Genomic DNA, 23235 nt, shown 5'->3' with positions numbered 1-23235 from the left:
CAAAATCGTAAAACCATGGAAGAATTATTGGCTGGTTTGCTTGAGTTGTAAAAACAGCAACAACAACAACTGAAAAAACAACTACTACTACTATTATAGCAACAAATGCTACAATTAATGAATAGTAATTTGTCAAAAAATGCTGAAAGAATGTTCTCACCAGATTATGTCGCAAACTCAATAACAGTTTTAAAAAAGGAATACCAACACACACAGTGAATACACTACAGTTGAATTATGATTACAAAATGGAATATTTACCATCAAAAAAACTAGGCCATGCGGATGGGTTGTCCAGACTAAAACCAAAACTCTGCGAGCCATTTGATGATATAATAATCACAGCTTTAAGATCAGAAGGAGAAATAAAAAATGTAATGTTGAATGTGGTACATGAATTACCACTGACCCTTGAAGACATAAAACGAAATGTGTAAAAGGACAAATTCATAATAGAAATGAAAAGAATACTATAGACAGGAAAAGTAAATAGGAACAGGATTTGTGTGAAACAAAACCAAGACATGAACCTATACTCAATTTCTGATGGCATACTGATGTATGCACAGAGAGTAGTGATACCTGAAACATTGCAAAAGAAAATGTTGAGGGAATTTCATGTTGGACATCCTGGTATTTTGAGGATGAAAGTTTTAATGCATAGCTACATGTGCTGGCCAAAATTGGATAGCAAAATTGAAAATTTAGTGAAAGGCTGCAGGGATGTACGCTAGTGGCAAAATTACTGATGATACAAAGTAGATGTGCCATGGTTGAGATTACACATCAATTTCACTGGTCCCTTAAATGGTTCATACTACTTAATGGTAGTTGATAGTTTCTTTAAGTGGCCAGAAATTTGCTTGTCTAAAAAACCAACCTCCTCAACTGTGACAAATTTTCTACATGAGCTGTTTGTGAGATTTGGCATCCCAGACATAACAGTGTCAGACAATGGAATGCAATTTGTGTCTTACGAGTTTAAAAAGTTTCATAAGATGTTCACTGCAGAACATGTAACTATGGCACTATACCATCCCAGATCTAATGGACAAACAGAATGCTTTGTCGATATGTTTAAGAGAGCCCTAAGAAAGTCAAATAAGGAAATCATGGTTGAGGTAGCTCTAGAACAATTCTTAAGAGTATAGTGCATGATTCCAAATCCGAATACACCAGTAGGTATGTCACCAGTGAAGCTGATGTCTGTGAGGAAAATAAAATAAGTCTTCGACAAATTACTACCTGGTAAGAAAAGAAAATTTGTGGTGGATTATAGGGCAAAATTTTATAAAATTGCTGAAAATGTATTTGTTAGGACATATAAGAATGGAAAACATCCTTTCTGTTCTGCTGGATACAGATTGTTACTTTCTACATGATTATATAACTTTTCCACCAAGATACCAGTCGTAAGCTGCTATATAAATGGTAAACAGGTTATAGGTTGAATATTTGATACCAATTTACCTTTCAAGTACTTCTTGAGACATGACTAATGTTCATCCTCTTGTCATCCAGGTAGAGTCATGACCCTACTGCAGGCATTCATCCAGGTGTGAAGTGATCCTTCCATGCAGCTATGTAAAATTCTTCAGCCAATAATGTTGTGCTCCATCTGAGCTAGGTCCCTTCCAATTTATTTTTTAACTTCAGTCTCACTGAATACAGATCAGTTCTGACATCTTTTTGTCTTGGTACAGTTGCAAGATGCCTCTCCACTTCTGTTAGCCGCTCTGTAATTTCTTTTTGTATTACTGGCCTGTTCCAAAGTTCTCCTCAAAATGCATTGCTTTTTACACATCTGGAATCTGTTTCTGATGTTGTTCCCCCTCTATTTCTTCAAAAAAGATACCCACTGTTTGATTGAAACAATCTATTTTGCTCAAAACTTTTGCACCTAGCATCATATCATTTTGATTTGGCCTTTTAACATTGTCACTCTTTGTGACCTTCTTCATGTACAGTTTGTTTTCCCCTTTCTTGTAACCTGTACAGTCCATTCAATTTTCTATCTCATCCTTGAGTTCTTTCATTATCCAATTCAATTTCCCCAGTTCTTTCCATGTCTTTTCCAGCTTCATTCATATTGTTTTCCTCCAGTTTTGTTCTTTCTTTTCTTTCCCTTTGTTTTTTTTTTCAGCTGTCTTTGACTTATATCTTATCATGTCAGCTACAACATTACCAGTAGCTATTATTAACTGCTTTGTTTCACCAATGTTTTTTTTTTGTTTTGATCAAGCTCAAAACACCATTTACTTTGCCTGTAGCTTTCTTTACTTTTCCTCTGTCCATACACCTTACATTTTGTGGCACTTCATTTTTCCCAGCACGTATTTTATCTCACAGCATTTTTGGAATCTCCTTCTCTTCTTCGTTCAAGTCTTCTGCAACATTTACTGTCACTTGCCCAGCTAAATCATCTTCACTATTTACTTCATCAGCATTCTCATCAATATAGTGATTTCCTTCTTTTTCTTTCTCTTCATCTCTTACCCCTTCATTGCCACTTTCTGACACTGTTGTTTCACACTCTTTGTGTTCATTTTATTCTTCTCTACATTTCTTCAACCTCTAATCCTGTCATGCAATCATTTATACAAATTCCCTTTACCTGATCTCTCAATCATTGGGTGGAAGCTAGAAAGACTACCTTTCCATCCCGTATTCTCTTCATTCATTTCATGAAACCTTCTTTATTTGGCTCACTTCTCAGCAAACATTCAATCGCAATCTTGTTTACATCTTTTTCTTATTTCATTTTCTTCTCTCTGCACTTTTTGACTTCAATTCTGGTCCTGATCAATGGCTTGATGATAAGCACCAGAGCTTGATCAGATGCTCCTTGCCTGTTGTGTACGATACCTTCCCTGTTAACAGTTCCGGTCTCATTAACCCCTTCGCTCCTAATGGGACACATGTATCCCAAGATAATTTGATATCACTCATTTTGAAGTAGCATTTATAAGGTTGTGCATTGTGCAATTACCGTCTCTAGATGGGTTGCCAACCAAGGCTCAGAGTGTTCACACCTACCCTCATATACACTGTTAGATGGCTGTTGACTCCGATGAGTTTATCTGCCCTTTGACAGGTCTTGTTTCTTTTCCCAAAGGTTGTCCAACTACCACCCTCCTCATCAACCTCATCAAGTGTGATTAGTAAGTTTGCCAGTTTAGTTGCTGACGACCCAACCATTAGTATGTTTATTTTAAACTTAATTACAGCATACATTCACCAACACCAGGAGCTTGCTAGACCTTCTCTCCCAACCAATGCAATAAGACAAGTACAAACTATACAACTGAGGTCCCCCAATCACCATATCCCACCATCACTGCTTATTCTAACATATTTACCTTAATATTCTTTATCAATATTCTTATTACTCTTGTGGTAATAATTATTATTACTATCCTTGCCACAACTACTACCACTGTCATTATTATTAGAAATCACTATTCTTATTTTTACTTACACTACCATGCTTACTATCACTATCACAACCAATTTCACCATTACTATAACTATCAGTATTTTGTCACAATCATTATCAAGATTTCTGGTATAGGTGGCAGGAATGGGATTGGGTGGGTGCAGATATAGGTGAAACGCAATAGAAATTTAAACTACCATTTGAAATTTGTTGGAAAAAAGGAAACAAGTTAAAAAACGTATTTATACAGTTATTATACATGTAAAAGAAGTGAACAAATGATTTTATCTTGCCTTTAAATTCCTGCATATAATTCCATTAGTAGAAACTGTGACCAAAGGACCAAAAAAGAGGAAAAAGATATATGAATGTTTAAATACTTAGTACTATTCTGAAGTGAGACAGAGAGAGCTAGCAACGTCTCTGTCTTCACCGTCATCATCATCATCATCATCATCATCATTCTTATTACCATTATTATTATTTAGGTGGTGAGCTGGCTGAATCATTACCATGCTGGGCAAAATGCTTTGCAACATTTTGTCTGTCTTTACATTGCTTACGTTGCTGAGGTCGACTTTGCCTTTCATCCTTTCAGGTCGATAAAATAAGTACCAGTTGAGTACTGGGGTCGATGTAATTGACTCATCCCCTCCCCTGAACTTGCTGGCCTTGTGTCACAATCTGAAATCAGTGTTATCGTCTTCGCTGTTGTCGGTGGTGGCAGCGTCATCATCGTTATAATTAGAGATGTTATCTTCTGATTTAGTTACAAGCCACTTCAAATCTCAAGAATCTTTGTTAGGATACTTGCAAAGTAAGGCTAGCCCCGTTTATGCAAGTCAACGGTATGTGTCTCAATTCCAATATCCTTCAGCTTCCTACAGGTAGCAGTTTGGGTGTCGTTCCAAGAGCACCAATTATCACAGGAACAATTTTCACACTTGTGTTCTGGAATCTCTTCATCTCTTTGGCTAAATTAGATCCAGTTGTTTCTCAATTTCCTCAGTTTCCTTCACATCCACCCAACAATCATATGGTATTTTGAAATCTGTTATCTTACATTATTTCTTTTTTTTTCTATCCTCCATTCATATTTGGTTTTCCTTCAGTGGAATGATCAATCTCTATGGAGATATCTCATAAAAATCCAGTAATCATCATTTATTTATTTTCACAGCTTGCTGTTTTCCTGCTTTATTGTTCATGATGGATAGTATCCATCATTAACTTATTTTTATAATATCATCTAGAATGACAAAATATCCTGAAAAAAACAAAAAAAAAAAAAGAATTTACAACCATTTTTTTTTTTCTGGATATTTTGTCAATTCCAGATTATAGTATAAAATCACATCAGTTCTAACTTGTTTTGAGGTGTTCTTAATCTCAATTAGCGTCCTAATTATTAATTCTAACACTTCTTAATGACCACTTCATTACATTGATATTTACCACTATATAACATAAATCTATAGGACAATTGTTTGTGGAATTTAACATAGTTTGTGTTTCCTCCTGTGATGATTATTCATAGTTTCAGTCTTTGGTTGAAGGTTGTTTCCATGATTATTTCTTGAATGCTTCTTCTGCCATGAGTTTTGTTATTAACCATTAATTTTTATGTCCATGTAATGTTTCTCTATTCATTCTTTCAATTTCTTTTAATATGTTACCTCTTCTATATGTTTTAGGAGAGGTAACACACTAATAATTTGTAATTTGTTTTAATATTTGGATATTCTGAAATGTTTCAATCTTAACCCCAAATTCTCTTTTTCGGCTTTAAGTCCATTCCTTATCTGATCATATCTCGCTACTGGTTGCTATCTTAACTCAACTGACATCTCTTCTTTCCTCTCTCTATACTACTATGTATTTCTTCTCTATGCCCCAGTGATGCAACAGCAAATATGTTGCTTGCTATGACTTTCTTTTGCTTGAAGCCAATCTAGGTCGTCTGAAATATTTATCTACAACCTCAGCTTTTGCCTTTTCCTTCATCAATGTATTAATTTCCACGTACCCCAAGGTATTTATATTGATTTTCCCACAAAAGTCCATTTCCTTGTTCGTCAATTATGTTTATTTTTTATCACTAATGCTCTGCACATATTTATACCAAATAGCACAGTTATATATTTGGAGAATGGAAGAAAAGATTTAGAAGAGCTCCCTTGTTATTGCACACATGTCATGCAAAAATTATAGACCATCCATAGACAATAAATACTTTGTAGTTTATTCCTGTCTTCAGTTCATCTCCAGTTCTCAGTCTTCAGCTGCCTGTCAAAGTGATACATATTTGTATTGTCAGTAAAAAATAATGTCCACCTGTATCACTGTCATGATGACTTAAGGTTTTCTTTATTCTGTGCAGCCTAGAACACTACCAATACTTCAACTGTCTATTTCTTTCCTGGTTAAATACACATTTCTGTCTTGAAACTTTTTCTTCAAGTTTTTACAGGCCTATTTCTTATTCCTTATAATCTTATATTTTACCACTGCTTAACTTTGGCTCTTGCTGCTGGTAACTTGCTTGTAGTTGGTGATCTTTTATAACAGTCAGACTCATTACTAAGTTTCTACTTTCTTTTATCATATTCCTATGTGCTAGTGGTTTTGCCAATGCTAAATAGAATCTACTTCATCCTTGAAGAAGTATCATTAAGCTTCCCAACTCTCTTAAAACTTATTTTGTACAATAATTTCTTGGTTGATATTATGATATAACTATTATTCAATGCTACTCTGACAAATATAATATAAATGTAATCACTAAAATTGAAATAGACTAAGTATAACCTGCATCAACAAGAATCACTGGAATGCAAGCAAAAAGGAGATATATTAGAATAATTCATTCTCTTGTGAATGGCTCTACTAAAATCTTTGAGATGTCATGTTCTTATATTACACAAATTAAGAACTAACCTTGTATTTTAAATATCTCTTACAACAATACTTCTTATATCTGATATAACAATTTTCTTAAATGTTCTGTTGTTTCTGTGATTTCACATCATTATTTATCTTTAACTGAATTCACTTGCATGAAATGATGTCTTTTTTTTTTTAATCGTTGAAATATTTCAAAACTCTTTTACATATCTGTGATACATTTTTAAACATATAAACCTTTTGGATATATGGGAAAGCATAAAGACTTTTGTGCCTTATTTTAGCCAGCTCTCTATCAATTTCAGTTTTCATAATCTATTGACTAATGAAATAAAAGTGAGTTCAATGTTCTTTCTTATTTGGGTTGTGGTTTGTTCATTTCTGAATAGATGCTGCATACTAAGATGGCTCAAACTTGAACAGATCATTATGGATTTCTGAATTGACCCAGTAAATCAACGTTTCTCAACCATTCTGTACCTATGGACCCCTTTGACTCCTACTTTACTCGGATGGACCCTCCTAGCCATTTGATGTTTTAAAAAAACATTTTTATATTTTTAGGATTAAATATTAGGAACTGTACGCAAAAAATTGTTAGAATATTTCGTGTATTGTAGATGTATAACAAATTTATTGTAGATAATTTTTTACAACAAAAATTCTTATATGGACCCCAATTGTGAACTACTGCAGCAAATGAATTCTCAGTTATTCTTGTTGATGCATACATGTATGGCCTCAGGGTAAATAGTTGAAAGGGTTTTTCTGCAGAAGCATACAAAATCATAGCATAAATGTTCTGTTCATGTTACTTATGAAGTATGAGGGTGTCTCTTCATAATTTTTGACCAGCTAAAAATAACTAAATCTTCCTCAAATCACCTACTATGGTCTTAAATAAGGAGAAGATGCATCAAATTATGTAGTCCAACATATTTCTAATAAGGCTTAGGGATCAAAACTGACATGCCTTTCATTATGGATCTGCTTGCTTGATCAAGGTTGATCTGCAGCTAAACAACAACATACAGTTATATATTTATGTACATAAATGGAAATAATAACTTGAAAATACTGTTTGGGGAAAGGAGGTGATACTGATAACAAAAGTTATGATTTAAATCTATAGAATTATGTTTGTGTAAGGTAGCTGTCCGTATTACACATTTTATACATTTTTAATGTTTACTACAATGATAAAGTGAAAGCATGAAAAGCACTCAGTATCTGAGAAGAAAATACAGAAGAAGATACTTCAGATCAGTCAAGACAGCCTTTCAATTTAACATAATATCAGTCAAACAGCATCTTCCCTAGTGTTCAAAATTGAGAAGAACATCTTATGGATCAGGAGAGAAGTCCTGAAGGAGTACACATGTTCCCTGTGATCCCACAAATGCTGGACAAGTATATCTCTACAAAAGCCTGAAGGAAAAGGACACACTGCATAAAACCAAAACTGTTTGGTATGGTTATGTTTCATATAAACTTCAGAAAAGATTCATTTGAATTCTTGAATTTGTGACCATTGCATCCTGTCATGTTTTGATGCTTATGTTGTTACTAAGAGACAATTACAATATACCTTATTAAACAAAACAGACAACAAAGCCCTCGGTACCCTAGAAGTGTAGCCTATCATCTGATTTATGCAACATTTCTATGATACAATACACATATTACACACAAGATCAATGGGTACCATGGACAATGAGAACATATGAAGCACAGGAAATAAACAAAAATAAAATGAGCACCAGCATAGAATTCCCTTCATCATCTGTCACATGTGGGTAATGAAAACTTTAGCACCTAAAGACAGCATTATTACTATCCTGTTGTTCCAGTAACTACCGGATATACTACTGGGAAAATATTCAGCAAATTTGGGACAACAAAAATGGATATAAAAAGTATTACTAGGTGTTTCAACTGAGGCAAACAAAACACAGGATATTGTGAGCACTGCATAAACAGGGTATCATTGAAGTCTTTGGAATTAAATTAAATAAGGCACAATTGTTTATAGAACTTGCTCTGGGGAAAAAAAGGAATAGTCCCTGAATGTAAAAACAATGGAAAGAGAAGGAGAGTAATAAAACTTGCTGCAGAGACAGATTAAAAGGGAATGAAGATAAATGTGAGAGGAAGTGGATCAGTATTGCATCCTGAGAAGGATTGAGACAAAGTAGAGAATCAGAGAGAAAGGGAACAGACAGCGAGATAAAAAAAACCATGTTGCAAGCAGAGCTAATTTGTTTCAAAATTTGCATGATTACAGGTCAGAGTGGAAGAAAATAAGTACCAAATGAGAACATTTAACACTGGAAACAAACCCAAACTAAAATGAACATGAGCATAGAGATCACTTCATCAATTGTCATGTTGATTTTTACTACTATCCACCAATATCTGTAGTTACAAGATAAACGCTACTAGGGAATAATTCAGTGAAGACACGATATTGAAATTCTGATGGTTCATTATTACAATATATTTACTGATTAATCTTCACTTTTAATTAGATGTGATTGCCTATGACTCATTATCCTTCAAAAACTTGTATAATGAATAGTCAATCACTTGATCTCTTCTGATCAGAGCTATCTATCAACAAGTAATTAGCCCTATTGGTTTCAGAGGTGTGAAATGAAACTTGTAACGTACTTTTATATAACTTCCAGAATAAGTGAAATGGCTTGTAACTAAAACTCAAGCAGTTTGTAGGCTTAGATTGTCAGAAATTTAACATTTATGCTATGGTTATCACCTCAATACAATACATAATAGTTTTTGTACAGAGAGGTTTCACATTGGTCACTTTAATGCAAGCTTTTTACTTCCTTTGTGTGTGTGTGTTTTTCTATATAACCAAAACATTATTAGTTGAAATGGTATTTCTGATACATTCTCTAGTTCCAAATATTTGGACAATTATTTTCAATGCTTGAGTCATCTAAAATCATTGAACCAAAGGCTTTACCTGATGTAAAAATCTCATAACACCTAGCTTGAAGGACAGCAGTACAAAACTATATCTATTCCCTATGATTATTGATTATATTCCTTTTGAGTGGGCCTCACAGAGGTAAAGTAGCTGAGTTCCTTTCAAGTGTTGGGCCTCATGGAGGCAAAGTGGCCGAGCCCCTTTTGAGATGTTGGGCCTCACAGAGACAATGACCAAGACCTTTGGCATTATGTTGTGCTTGAGAAGAAGATTCATCAAGCTGAGCAAGGTTACAGTCATGGCAGATACCGGTGTCACAAAATGGCACCCATGCCGGTGGAATGTAAAAGCACCCATTACACTCTCAGAGTGGTTGCTGTTAGGAAGGGCATCTGGCCATAGAAAACCATGCCAAATCAGAATGGAGCCTGGCACAGCCTTCCAGGATGCCAGCCCAGTCAAACCGTCCAACCCATGCCAGCATGGACAACAGACGTTAAATGATGATGATGATTCACAAAAAACTATGGTATAAATATAAAGTTTTCAGCAACCACTGTGTCATTTTCTTCAGCCTTCATTTTCTATATAGTTTTTCTTCTTCCACTCTTACATGGTTCATATTGTTGGATACCATTTTACCCTTTTTCATTTTCTGTATATTTCATAGTCAGAGTTGAAGTGAGAATTACGATCATTTGATTATAAATTTTGTTTTTGTCATCATTTTTATTTGCAAACTATATACAGACAATTGATTTAAACTATTTAGTTTTCATCTGTGCACCTTTTTTAAGGTTAACAGTTCAAATTCTAATTTACAAAATTTGGAAGGAGATTTAAATGCTTTTACAAGGGACTGGATTTTATTCATGTGATTAAAAGGGAAGTTACTGAAAGGTGCAGGTGTGGCTGTGTGGTAAGGAGCTTGCTTCTCAACCACATGCGTCTGGGTTCAGTCCTACTGTGTGACACCTTGGGCAAGTGTCTTCTATAGCTTCAGGCTAGCCAAAGTCTTGTGAGTGAATTTGGTAGATGGAAACTGAAAGAAGCCTACCATACATACATATATCTGTGTGTGTCTTGGTGTCTGTATTTGTTCCAATGCCACTGTTTGACAATTGGTTTTGGAGTGTTTATGTCCCTGTAACTTAGTAGTTAGGCAAGAAACCAATTGCATAACTACCAGGCTTAAAAAAAAGTAAGTACAGGGGTCAATTCATTCAACTAAAAATTCTTCAAGGTAATGCCCCAGTATGGCCACAGTCTAATGACTGAACCGAATAAAAAATAAAAGATATAAAAAAAGCTGTGTTCTATAAAAGTATGAGTGATAGGAGATCTCTTTAAATGGAAGTTTATGTGAGCTTTGTATTTTTCATTATTTTCAGTTCTGATCAAACATACTTCAGATAAAGTCATTCAAGCTATGACCGTTACAGCATTTCAGATATTGTTTATCTCAGACCACGATATGCAATGAGTTCTTTTTTAAAAACAAATATAGTGGGTGTGATTTGAAAGGAATATTTCTTCTAAGTCAAATGACCGTGTACAAGCTTCCTCACTAGCTTATGAGTATTTGATTAGATAAATAGAATAGAAAGGGTAGAAGTAAAGATTGAGACATGCAGTTAAACTTTGTTCTTGCTTTTGATTCTTAGTAGATTAAATTTAATCATTGCAAGTTGTGTTAGGTCCTTCACTGGAGAAATCTGTTTATTTTTGATGGTGAAGTCCTTAAATACCTGTTGAACAATGTGTGTACTAAGTAAATACTGCTTCATATACACAGTGCTATTATCACTGCTGATGTATGCAGAGGAAATTGCAATGCTCTTCAATGAGCTGTGATCTGACACAAGTGGGAATTAATTATTTCCTATTAGTCTCCTTTTGGCACTGAGCATGTAGTGCAAGCCAATCAAAAGGCTTTTCATTTAACCCCTTCTCTGTCTCTTCTTTCTCCCGTGCTTTCTTTCTCCCATGCTCTCTCTCTCTCTCCCTTCTCTCTCTCCCCCTCACTAACACAAACATATGCACACAAGATTCATCATTCTAATAGGGGTTACATTATTTCCTCTCTGTGAGACAGAATTGAAGTTTAAGTTGCTATTATCTAGTATAGATATATGCAAATAATAATGAATCTTGTTAATTACCACAAAACACACATAATTGTTCATTCTTTCATTGGTTTTCTTATTCCTTCAATAAACTCTTTCTTTCTATTTCCTTCTTTTCCTTTCCCCCTTTCTTTCCCTCTTCCCTACCCCTCTCTCTTTCTTCTATGTGTCACTATCTGTGTGTTTGTGTGTGTATGTGTATATGAAGACTATCATCTCATATTGAAATATCCTATATTCACATATTGGAAAATAAACTATTCAAAATATACGTGACTATAATATGATATAAGTACCAAGCCTACATATTTGAATTAGTAAGAACTGAATTGCCCTTAGTAAACTTAGTCATTAACTGCATCTCTGATCCCTCATACAAAAGACTGCTTCATTGAAATCAAATAGAAATCTAACTGCTTGATTGAATAAAATTTATATTGTGATATAAAAGACAAAAGGTAACAGAATACAAATGAGCTAAGAGGTAAGCTAAATCTTGCAAAAATAAAAAAAAAACCATAGCAAGAATGAATACAGAACTCTGCTATCATCAGAGAAATAGTCGTGCTTGATATCAAGAGAAGGCAAAGATAGGAATTGTATATTTTATATCTAATGTAAACTATGGATGCACGTAAAATGTTGTGGGAAAAGAGGCAGGCTGACAAAACTGGATTTTATTATAGGAGTAATTAGAAAGAAGAACATCTGCAAAATGAATTTTTTCAAAAACTTGGAAGACTCCCTAAAAGTTATTGACAACTTTTGTTATTTAAGTGACCTTGTCTGTTGTAAAAGCATGGTAGTTATTGTAAGAACAGAATGGTAAACGTTCAAGATGCTATTACCGCCACTGGAATCAAGGGGATTCTATCTACAAATAGAAGGCAAATTGCTTTGGCTTATGTAATGGACATGGGTACTGAATGCAGAGAGGATGGATTGAAAAGAAATAAAGTGAGCTTGCCCCAATGGATATGCAATATGAACATTCATGTAAGACAGCAAGTTGGCAGAATCCTTAGTATGCTAGGCAAAGTACTTTGTGGCATTTCGTCCATCTTTACGTGCTGAGTTCAAATTTCACTGAGATTGTCTTTGTCTTTCATCCTTTCAGGGGCGATAAAATAAATGCCAGTTGAGCACTGAGGTTGATATAATTGACTTATACCCTCTCATGAAATTGCTGGTCTTGTGTCAAAATTTGAAAATAATATTAACATACATGTGAGAAAAACAGTTTAAAAGAAATCAGCTGTGTCCTTGACATGAGATTCAAATGAAGGATGACTGTTGGAAAAAGAAGTGCTTGGTGGAAAAAATCTACAGAAGAGGAACACTGAGGGAGACATGCAAAGAAATGGTGAAGGGGCTGATCTGAAGATCCTAATTCTTGTAAAAAAAAGATTATGAAGAAGAGCAATAAGTGACAAGATGCTATACTGGAGAACCAATGTCAGCATAGAAAAACAGACATAAAATGGTGATGGTTATAATGACTTGTTTATAAATAACTGCAATCACAACCTCAACGTTTTGATATTTAAAAAAAACAAATATAATATTTCTATATCTGCTTCTGTCAACTGCACACATTCAGAAAGTTTGGAACTAGTAGAAGTAGTAATCAACTGATAAAGGACACACTATAGTGGATTCTTTTATAGATCTCCATCAATAAAATGTTTTTTTCTAGTTTAGTCAAATCTTATGAAAGTTAAAAAAAATAAAGTAAGACTACCATTCACAAGCTCACCTCTTATACTGTTTCTACTACTGCCACTAATTTTGTGAAAATACTCCAAAATTCCATTTTCTGATTTTCTAACATTTGTGAGCTCAGCAATCATAGTTGCTCTATAATATTTGCTTGTAGTTGACCCATTGAGCTTCTTCCAGCTTACCTAAGTAAAATTATGTAATTACTTTTTGCCCAGATATTTGGTTCTATGCCAAAAATGTAATTATTTTACTTAACATTTAGTATTACGAATATGTTCCAAGCAACAAAACACATCTTTATTTTATCTAGTATACTCTAGTGAGTTCTTCCATGGCAGTAGTGAAGCTATAAAGACCAACATGGACTCTTATTGCATTAAATATTTTGTACATCATGGTGAATCTAGGATACTTTTTCAGTTCATTGGGTTTATTCATGAACTCTTAAGGTATTTCATTAAAGATTACATCAGTAGGAATGTCTTCCACCAGAGAACTTGCTTTCTTTATCACTTGGATTAATGATTATTTTTTTTTACCTTGAAATTGAATTTTCTTTGACAATATTTGAAATTTCTGTTACTTTCCTTGATATCACCGTTGCTATTAACAACCTTCATCTTATACATCTTTGTCTACCATAAACTAATTTCCACTCTTCTTGATCTCTGTTCTTCACATCTGGCACATATCTAGTCTATCATTCCAGAACACTCAGATTATCTGATTTTGCCAGTTATGTAGTAATGACTTTGATTTCCTCTTCAGATCTCAGGAAATGCATCACTTCTTTTTATTCATTTATCAGATCAGTGCTGAACTTGAGCAATTCAAACTTCTCTGCGAAACCACCACAGTTCTATCACATATACTTTTAAATCTGAATGCAAGGTTCTATCAAATTTCACTCATCTGCTCTTTCTTTTCAAAGGATTATTCTTTGTAACTTTTGCTTCCAATATTCTGAGCTGGAAACCACTCCCGTCTTAAATCACTCTCTTCTCTTTTAATGACCAAATATCTGTGTTGTATATTGATTGATCAGAAGTTCCAGCCACTCCAAGACCAAGATATTCAAATATTTCCTGTTCTCAGTGCTTTATTCTATTTTAAACATTATCTTCACATACCACCCTGATAACCACATCATAATAGTCATTTCTAAGCCATCATCAGCAAACTGCACTTCTCTCAACTTTGTACCATGTACAACCTCTGTAATGTGTTATACAAAGATTAAACAGGACACTGTTTGAGCATCTAATGCTAGGAGTATTTTCTTGATGTCTAGAACTGCACTTTGTAATTCTTCAAACATGACACTTCCTCGCTTTGAGTCACTCTACAAATCAAATTTTTGTGTGTAGTATCACTTTAAACAATGGATCTTGAAACATTTGTTAACATAAAGAGAAATATTTCCTTTTCAATCTTGGAACTTCTTCATAACTTATCAACATTGAGTGGTTTCCCTTTTTTGTAACGTTTTTCTTAACTGTTTTTCATTGTTCTTTTTTATTTTTCCTTCTTATTTACCTTCTGACTTTTTCTACATTGTCTGTTCTGTTTCTGCTTTCTCTTCTGTTGTCACCTAATCTTTGCATCTTTTTCCTCTCTTTACAGTGGTTATAGCACATTCCTCACCCTATTTTTAGCTTTGGTTATTCTATATTACCTCTGTTAAAGTTCAAGTTTAACTCTTTGTTGATCATCATATTTTAACCTAAGCTTGTCTCACTTTTTTACCTCCTTATTCTTTTCTCACTTCTTTTACCTTTCCTTCTCTTTCTCATTTTTATTTTTTTTATCATTTTATTTTGTTTTCCTGTGTATGTTTTAGTTCTGACCACTTACTGACCATCATCTTTCCCCCTAACTTCTATCTTTTCTTCCTTCTTATTGCTGTCATATTAAGTCACTCTAACATTATCCATTTTTTAAGCTTTGTTGACCTGATTTTTGCTGATATAAACCATCACTTGTCTCTTAGTATTCCAGTGTCTAACAAGTATATATTTGCTCTATTGCAATATTTGTTCATTTTCTATTTTATTGATCTTACCAGTACATTACTTTTAGGTTATCCTTTGGGGAATATAGCTATTTTATTTAAGAATTCTACTCACATTTAGCCAATCCTCTCTCCACATAACTTTTGCACTTTGTTTAGTTTGACAACAATTATAAAGTAGATATATCATCAATATTAATTCAGTCATTAAAATTCAAAAGAATTTCCATTTTTAAAATTCTTTATTTAGTTTTCCAATCACCTTTCAGTAGTTCAACCTGACTACAAAACTCTCAATAGAATGGATGACGTTTACATATTTACATATTTTCTGTTTTCTCATTTGTTTTCAATATTTATCTTACATGATATAACAACGTTAGGGTGCTAGATTGTTAACTTATTGATCATAGTTTCAGACTCACAATTATTTAAGTTTTAAATGCCTTTATTCTAATTAGCTCAGTCCTTTTATAACTATATGCTAGATTGGCCTGTGTTATATAGATTAAAAAGTGAAAAAACTTTTTGTATTTTATCTGAACTAATACATTTTCAGATTTTCTCCACTTGTTTTTCCTGGCCAAATATTGAATTTATAATCTTTGTTAATCAAAGAAAATGAAAATATACTTTATCAATCATCTTTAAGGCACTAATTTTTTTTTTATCTTTCAGTCTTATTTTGGTAATAGAAGCAGTAGGGACAATAATGGGTGATTGGCTAGACATTAGTAGTTAAATCTAATTCAATTTCACTACCATCTTAAAAAAAGACGAGATAATGCCCTTTAAAAAGATGGGTGGTCACAACTTGATCACAACTCTGATTATTCACAATTGATCTGGTGTTAATCAAGAACAAGGACAACACTAGTATAATCATAAACATGATGTATGGGACAATGTAATCCTGAATATGCAATAAGATTTGATAGTCATGGAAGGAATGTCATTCATCATAGGAATGCTTGATCAGAACTTACCCGTGAGCATGGAGGGACTCAACAACAGCTAAAATGATAAAAGTAATTAGTATAAATAAATATTGGTTTCAAATTTGACTCAAAGTCATTAATTCTGGGGGAGGGGTTAGTCAATTACATCGATCCCAGTGTTCAACTGTTACTTATTTTATTGATCCGAAAATGATGAAAGGCAAAGTCAACCTCAGAAGAATTTGAACTCAGAAGTTACAGACAATAGAATGCTGCTAAGCATATTGCCTGGTATGCTAAAGATCCTGGTAACTTACTGCCTTATAATTAGTATAGATAAATATCAATAAATAAACCTTAAAAAATTATTGCTCATGGTTCCAAAAAAAAATTATGATCTATGAATATTATAATAGAATGGAGGGTTTCTTCTAAAACCAGGAAGGAATGGAATATTTATCTGGTGTACAGTTGCCCTTTAAGCATAATGGATGTAATATAATTAATATTATTCAACAGTTAAACTATGATTTTCCATTATTCTTAGGTTTCAATTCAACTGAAATACCTTTGTTTTTTAAACATTTATAAATGCTTTTCAGTTTGATTATCTGTTTAACTTAACTATCTTGGTTTGAGCTTAAATTTATACTGTTATATATCTCTAATCTTTAAGAAGGTCAAAATCAATATGAAAAGTATATTCTAATTCAGGTAAGCTGGGAAACTTCAGTCTAAAAGTAGTGCTTATGAAAGTAATTTAGGTTTGATTAGATAAGAAGTCCAGATCATAGTAGCATATGTAAATAGTTATAATCAAAGGGAAAGAGATACATTCTCTGTTATTGTTGTATGAATGTGTTTAGTGAGTCTCATGCAATAACACACATTTTTCACAATTTTTTTTTCAATTGATGGCAACAGTGTAATTTAATGAGCAAAATAGTTTAAGATAACTAAATGGATCAAACAGTGATAATTGGGATAAAACAGATAATAGTCAAAGCAAACATTATAGAATTAAAATTGGTATTCTTCATTTCTGCTTAATATCAAATTGAAATAAAGTGCTAAGTGATACATTGTTGACCTAAAGTGCCTGTATTTAATAATTGATTCAGACACAGGATCATCATCATCTGTCTGTAGACTTATTTGCTGTTTTGACATCAAGAAGACTTTGTGGGTCTTTTTGAACTCCCCAAGATGTATGTCAGACAAAAGCTGGGAAAACTTTGGCATGAAAACATGAAATATGAGAAATGTTAAACTATGTTTTGTTGATTTTTATCCATTTTCAAACACTCCCTAATAAGCTTTAAGGTCAAAGTTTTAAAAGTTTATACTCTGATCTCAGTTTAACATACATAAATATTCTCAATGTTAAAAGAATCTGACCTGCAAAAATATGGCTTTGAGAATGGTAGAAGTAATGCTGTAAAATTATATAGAAAATTTGAAATTATATAATCAGAATCTTAGTAGTTTTAATCAATGAAAAGGCAATCTTGGCAGAAAGTCAGAAAAATAATCCTGTAAATTTCTATTGAATTTTCAATAAATCTCAAAGAAGTTAGTAACATTTTGTATATCCATTTTGTTAAAAATAGCTTAAATATTTGGGTAGGGTCAAACAAAGTGTTAAATGAATTTATTGATAATATTCCATTTTTAGATAAATTTAGTGAATGTCATTTCTATATTCTTTACTAAGATTTATGTATGACTAATGTCATATTTGATTGGTTATCAATAATCCGATGCAATAAATTAAATAATTTTGATAAGTGTTATTTGTTTAAAACATATTCCTGTTCACTTATTCAATAGAATATAAACTTATAAGTTCATGCTTAAGAAAAGTCAAAACAAAACACAGAAAGCCAAAAAACTCATAGTTGGTTAATATAACAATCAACTAACAGACATACATCTGTGTTGTTTAGTTTTGGGCGAGGTCTGATCAGGTAGATCTCTGATCAAATTGTTCCAACCATGTCTATCACATTTTGTCAGATAAAGGATATAGAACTATATTATCCAATATTCTACCTTTTTCAAGGTACTACCTTTTTCAAGATAGTAAGATGTGGTTTATCAGGAATACTCTATTGGCTTCATTAACAGTTATATTATATTTCAATGATGATGTACATATTCCTTCTTGATATGTTTTGATAGATTTAGATTTCAATGTAAATATGTTAATGGCTGCTGTATATCGCCTTTATAAAACATGTCTTCCTTTAGACAATGTGTGTTAACAACACTCTTAATGATGTGGGGGAACTCTGAGACCCTGGTGTTTCAATCTGAATGAGGCTCTTCAGTCAAAGAAACTCCCCAAGTCACTGAATGTAAACAAGAATGGTCATTCTTGCTTATAAAATACAGTAAAACAAACTTATTGCTGGCGTGTGCTAATTCTGCCAAGTCAATAAATGATCATGATTGATGGTAATAGTAGTGGGTTTTTAACCCACCGGTCAACTGTGCAACACTGGAAACTTGAACTTTGCACAGTGAGTGTCTAGATATGGCAAAACCTATCCTTCTCAGAGCTATTCCCTTAACAGTTAAACTTAGCACAATAGGCTAGTGAAACATTCAACAATTTTACAATAACAGAATTCCTTTCAGTGACATTTTTTTCCTTTTAGCATGCATGGAATGGATCATTTGAGATTCAGTGAATTGGTCATGGACACTATGTAGTGGCAGTAACAGGATACAAACCAATAACTTTCCTGGTAGCTGTCTTGTACTCTGTTGACTAAGTTTTTAGTTTATATTTATAGCCCTTCTCTTATCATGACTGAAATGTTGATTTTATTATTCTTTTAGAATCAAGACAATAAATGTTGTCTTATTTGTCATGTCCCATTATTTATATCTTTTTCAATCTATTTTGGTCAAGTTTTATATCTTCCATATTTTGGAAGTTCATAAGTTATTTGGGCATCTATTTGTGTATTTAGTAAGAATTTTTCTTTGTTTTCTCAGTCTGGCAATATATAATACTGAACTGAACTTTTCATTCAAATATTCGTCTATGGTTTTTCTGAGTTTGCATCTGTCAAACTCAGGTTGCCAGCAGTAACTGAGTGACCACCTTCTTCAAATGACATTATAAATTTTACTGTTTCTATTGAATATTTACTCACCAAATTTTTACTCATATATTTATATAGTTTCTTTTCTTTATATTAAGATATAAAAACTTTAAAATGCTCAATAAAACTAAATTCTGGAAATATGAATAATCTTAAATATATAAATCTATGTGAGACAATTTCACACCCAAGCCACAGTTTCATTTGACCAGTTGACTCTGCATGTCCAGCTAGTTTGGGAATAATAATAAAAGACATTTCATTTCTTTCAAATCTGCTGACATGACTGGTCAGTTACAATGTCAAACATTGTCGTCCAAATGTGTGATTCTTGTGTTAATTATCTCACATAAATATGTATGAGTTTATGTTCTCATTGGTTTGTTCATTTTACATTTGTCTTTCCATGCTTACATTGTTTAGACAGATATATCATCAACGCATTGTTTTACAGCTGGATAACCTCCCTCTCATTGATCCTTACTTGTTTTTCAAGTAAGGGATCTCTTATTTCATGTTTTGCAAGGTGCGAAGCTGCAGATAAGTTGTTGACAAGGGAAGTGACACCATTACCAACATATATTGGTCAACAACTTTTAAAACAATGCAAATGTAAACAAACACTGACATCTGCACACACACCCACACACACATGCATGTATACATATACAAACGCTTATATACACTGGGATTTCAGTTTCTGACCATCAAATTTATTCAAAATTCATTTATAAGGAGTTTGTTGACCTATAGCGATAGAAGAAGACACTTAGCAAAAGTTCCACATAGTAGAACCGAACCTAAAATCCATGTAGTTTTGAAGTGAACTTCTTGGCCTCTGCAGCCATGAAAGCAAAATATAGATATAAATAGATAAATACACAGACATTTATTTGTATATAAACACACACACATACATATATATGTCTAGTGATCATGCTGAACTAAGTTTATCTGCCATGAAACAAGTCGTAGTAAACAAAGGAATGACTAACGAACTAAATATTTAATTATCCTTTGAATTTAAGGATGAAACATAAAATACTATTCTTTTTCTGATATTTCACTCTTATAAACTAAAAGAATATTGTTGCTTGAAGTTTGTAATTGTAATTTATGAGAAGTATTCTGTAGATTGTAAAGTAGCAAATTGTTAAATTATTATTTCTTCAGAGCAAGTTGGCTTACTGTAAGATAATTATAATAAAATGAAAATGTCCTCAGTTGTCTCCTATTCTTGCCAAAATAATATAAACAATATTTCTTTCAAACATTGGCCCATGACCACATATTTTGGTAGAGACTATAGCCAATCAAATTGACACCAACTCTTGACTGGTACCTCATTTTATTGATCCAGAAAGGATAAAAGACAAAGATGGCTATAACAAAAGTTGAAAATAATATTGATCATTGATTAATATTCCTTTATTCTTTCCCAAACTGCATAATTATTTCTGCCTCATAATACTTCTCTATGCATTAAATAAGTTAACAGTGGTAAATGATGACATGAATGTAGACATTTCCAATTCTTCAAGTATGAAATTTTACAGTTGTTGACATACACCATTAAAATCTCTGCAGGTATAGTTTGAACTCATGAAGTCACAAACTTATGAATCAATGAATCCAACTTTCTGATTTTTATGCTAATGCATTTGCAAATTACTAAAATAATTAATTTCACAGTTGTCATAAGTTTCAGTCAGAGTTGTCCTATTAATGACAGTCTGCCCATTTACTAATCAATATTTCAGACTCAAGAGGAGTGTTCAGATATAATTTGAATTTAACTGGAAGGAAAGCATCTATACTTTCTCAAAGTTATATATTTATATTTATCTCTTTTTATTATAAATATTCTATTGATCTGTACAGTCTATTTCATTCTACAACCCCTTAACAATATGAAAGATCAATACCACACCATTTGACATATTGCTATGCCACATAATACTGCATTGTAATAATACCATATATCGCACAATACTTCATAGCATATACTATTTATCATTATACTATGACAGCTTGCCACATCATATCAAAAGTTACTGATATATGATGTAGTGTGGCATGTTATAATATAATAATGCAGCTTGGGATCCTTTATGCAGCCAATTAGTCTGTTCAGAATGGTGTATATTCCACAAAACAAACACTGTCATGTTCAAATAGAAACTCTTTCCAAATTTTAAATGTTAGACATTTCCCACAAGGAAAGTGAGTTAACTAAACTAAAGATGTTAATCAGATGCTTTTGTTTGATTCTATCTACTATTGAACAGAATGAGAGAACCTCTACATGTTCATTCAACTTGTTAGAAGAAGTAGCCAAATATAGCTGGAACCACACCTTACCATTTAACCTCATGAAGTGAGAACATATTTGATAAATATCCTCTTTGACACACTATTTGTTAAAAATGATAATGAAATGGCTAGAAAGTCTTTCATCATTGGTCTGCTCCACGATGGGTGTCTTTAGGATTTAACAGCAACACTAACACACAGCAAAGTCAACTTGGTCTCTTTAATATCATAAACAAATAGTCCTTTTACAGTGCATCATATAAAACATTTACTATCTACCAAGTATCCAATCATGAGGTTTGCTTTGGAAAAGTATTATACTTTTCATATGTTGTGTATTTTTACTAACATTATGATAAATGACTTGAATTGTTATTATTATTATTATTCAGTAGTTTTATTTTTATAACGTGCTTTCACTTCACTACCGAGCGCAGCTCTGTGTGCCTTGGGTATGTGTTGTGGTTTGCTGTGATGCTCTTATGGTTACTGTATTGAAAGTGTTTTGCGTAGAATGTGTGCAGTGCCCAGTAGTGCAATTTTCTGTATGTTATATATTTTTTATTATTATTATTATTATTATTATTATTATTATTATTATTACTATTATTATTGGCAGCAAGCTGGCAGAATCGTTAGCATGCTGAACGAAATGCTTAGTAGTGTTTTGCTCATTGCTATGTTCTGAGTTCAATTTTCGCCAAGGCTGGCTTTGCCTTTCGTCTCTTCATGGTCAATAAATTAAATACCAAGGAAAAAATGGGGTCAATGTAATCGACTTATCCCTCCTCCAAAATTTCAGGCCTTCTGCCTGAGGTAGAAAGGATTATTATTATTGAGTGAGAGAGCAGTGCATGCCATCGAAGTGACACTGGGGTAAAATATATGAAGCTCAGTATACCCATCATGATTACCCGTCTGATAAGGGTACACCAGGCACATGCATCACAACCACATGTGCACGACATGGTGATCTCATATCAAGATAAACAGGGCATGAACTTACAGGTGGGGCCGTGTTAGAATTTTCTTCAGGCTGAGTAGCCCATCATACTCAAAAGGTCCCTGAATAAGGTTTGTTTAAGGATGATGAACAAAACATTCAAGTTTCCAGAGGTGAATTATTCAAAAAACAAAGAATTCCTCTCAACACATGGCTCTGATGCTCCCCCACTACTTCTGCTCATGATCAGAGATGCACATATTGTCAGCCACCAAGGGACATGCTCAACTGGTTAAGGTCAAACAACTGACAAGCAAGTCTGTGGTATTGAGCAGAATATTTACTGTAACCCATCTTTTAAACCAAGACAAAACAATGTGCGTGATAACACTTCCAATCAGTTAAAATCAAAAGCCATGAGAACCACTGCCTAGTACTGCATCAGGGCAAAGCTATGGTACTGCATTATTATTATTATTATTATTACTATTATTATTATTATTATTATTATTATTATTATTATTATTATTATTTAGCTGTTGTCCAATATTTTGGGAAGTAAATTGTATGAAGGTCAGTTATTGAACAAACCAAGTCCTATTCTTGTTGTGAAATGCTCATAATTTAGTTTTCTCAGTTATCAAAAAGCACTACTCTTAGTTCTTTATTTTATGCAATGTGAATACTCAAGATAATTGCATACACTTGTTTTTCTACGATGACTTCATTGCTTGCTTTCATTTGTTTCTCTGTGTGTGTGTGTGTGTGTGTGTGTGTGT

The 23235-nt window shown here is 33.0% G+C and overlaps 2 protein-coding genes across 6 annotated transcripts in view; both read left to right on the top strand.

Annotated features, from left to right (window-relative positions):
• Positions 1-23235, top strand: part of LOC106869047 (MAGUK p55 subfamily member 7) — a 582860-nt gene that overhangs the window by 10581 nt on the left and 549044 nt on the right. The gene's annotated exons all lie outside the window — the stretch shown is intronic.
• On the top strand, positions 825-9346 carry LOC106869051 (uncharacterized protein K02A2.6-like). The gene is made up of 4 exons (XM_014914561.1): positions 825-1145; positions 3116-3200; positions 4324-4475; positions 9260-9346. Exons 1-4 carry the CDS (start codon positions 825-827, stop codon positions 9344-9346), a joined length of 645 nt encoding a protein of 214 aa, XP_014770047.1.

This window comes from Octopus bimaculoides, chromosome 10 (assembly GCF_001194135.2).
Source record: "Octopus bimaculoides isolate UCB-OBI-ISO-001 chromosome 10, ASM119413v2, whole genome shotgun sequence".
NCBI lineage: Eukaryota > Metazoa > Mollusca > Cephalopoda > Octopoda > Octopodidae > Octopus > Octopus bimaculoides.
Note: the sequence above shows the minus strand (reverse complement) of the source record. Positions and strands in the feature narration are given on the sequence as shown.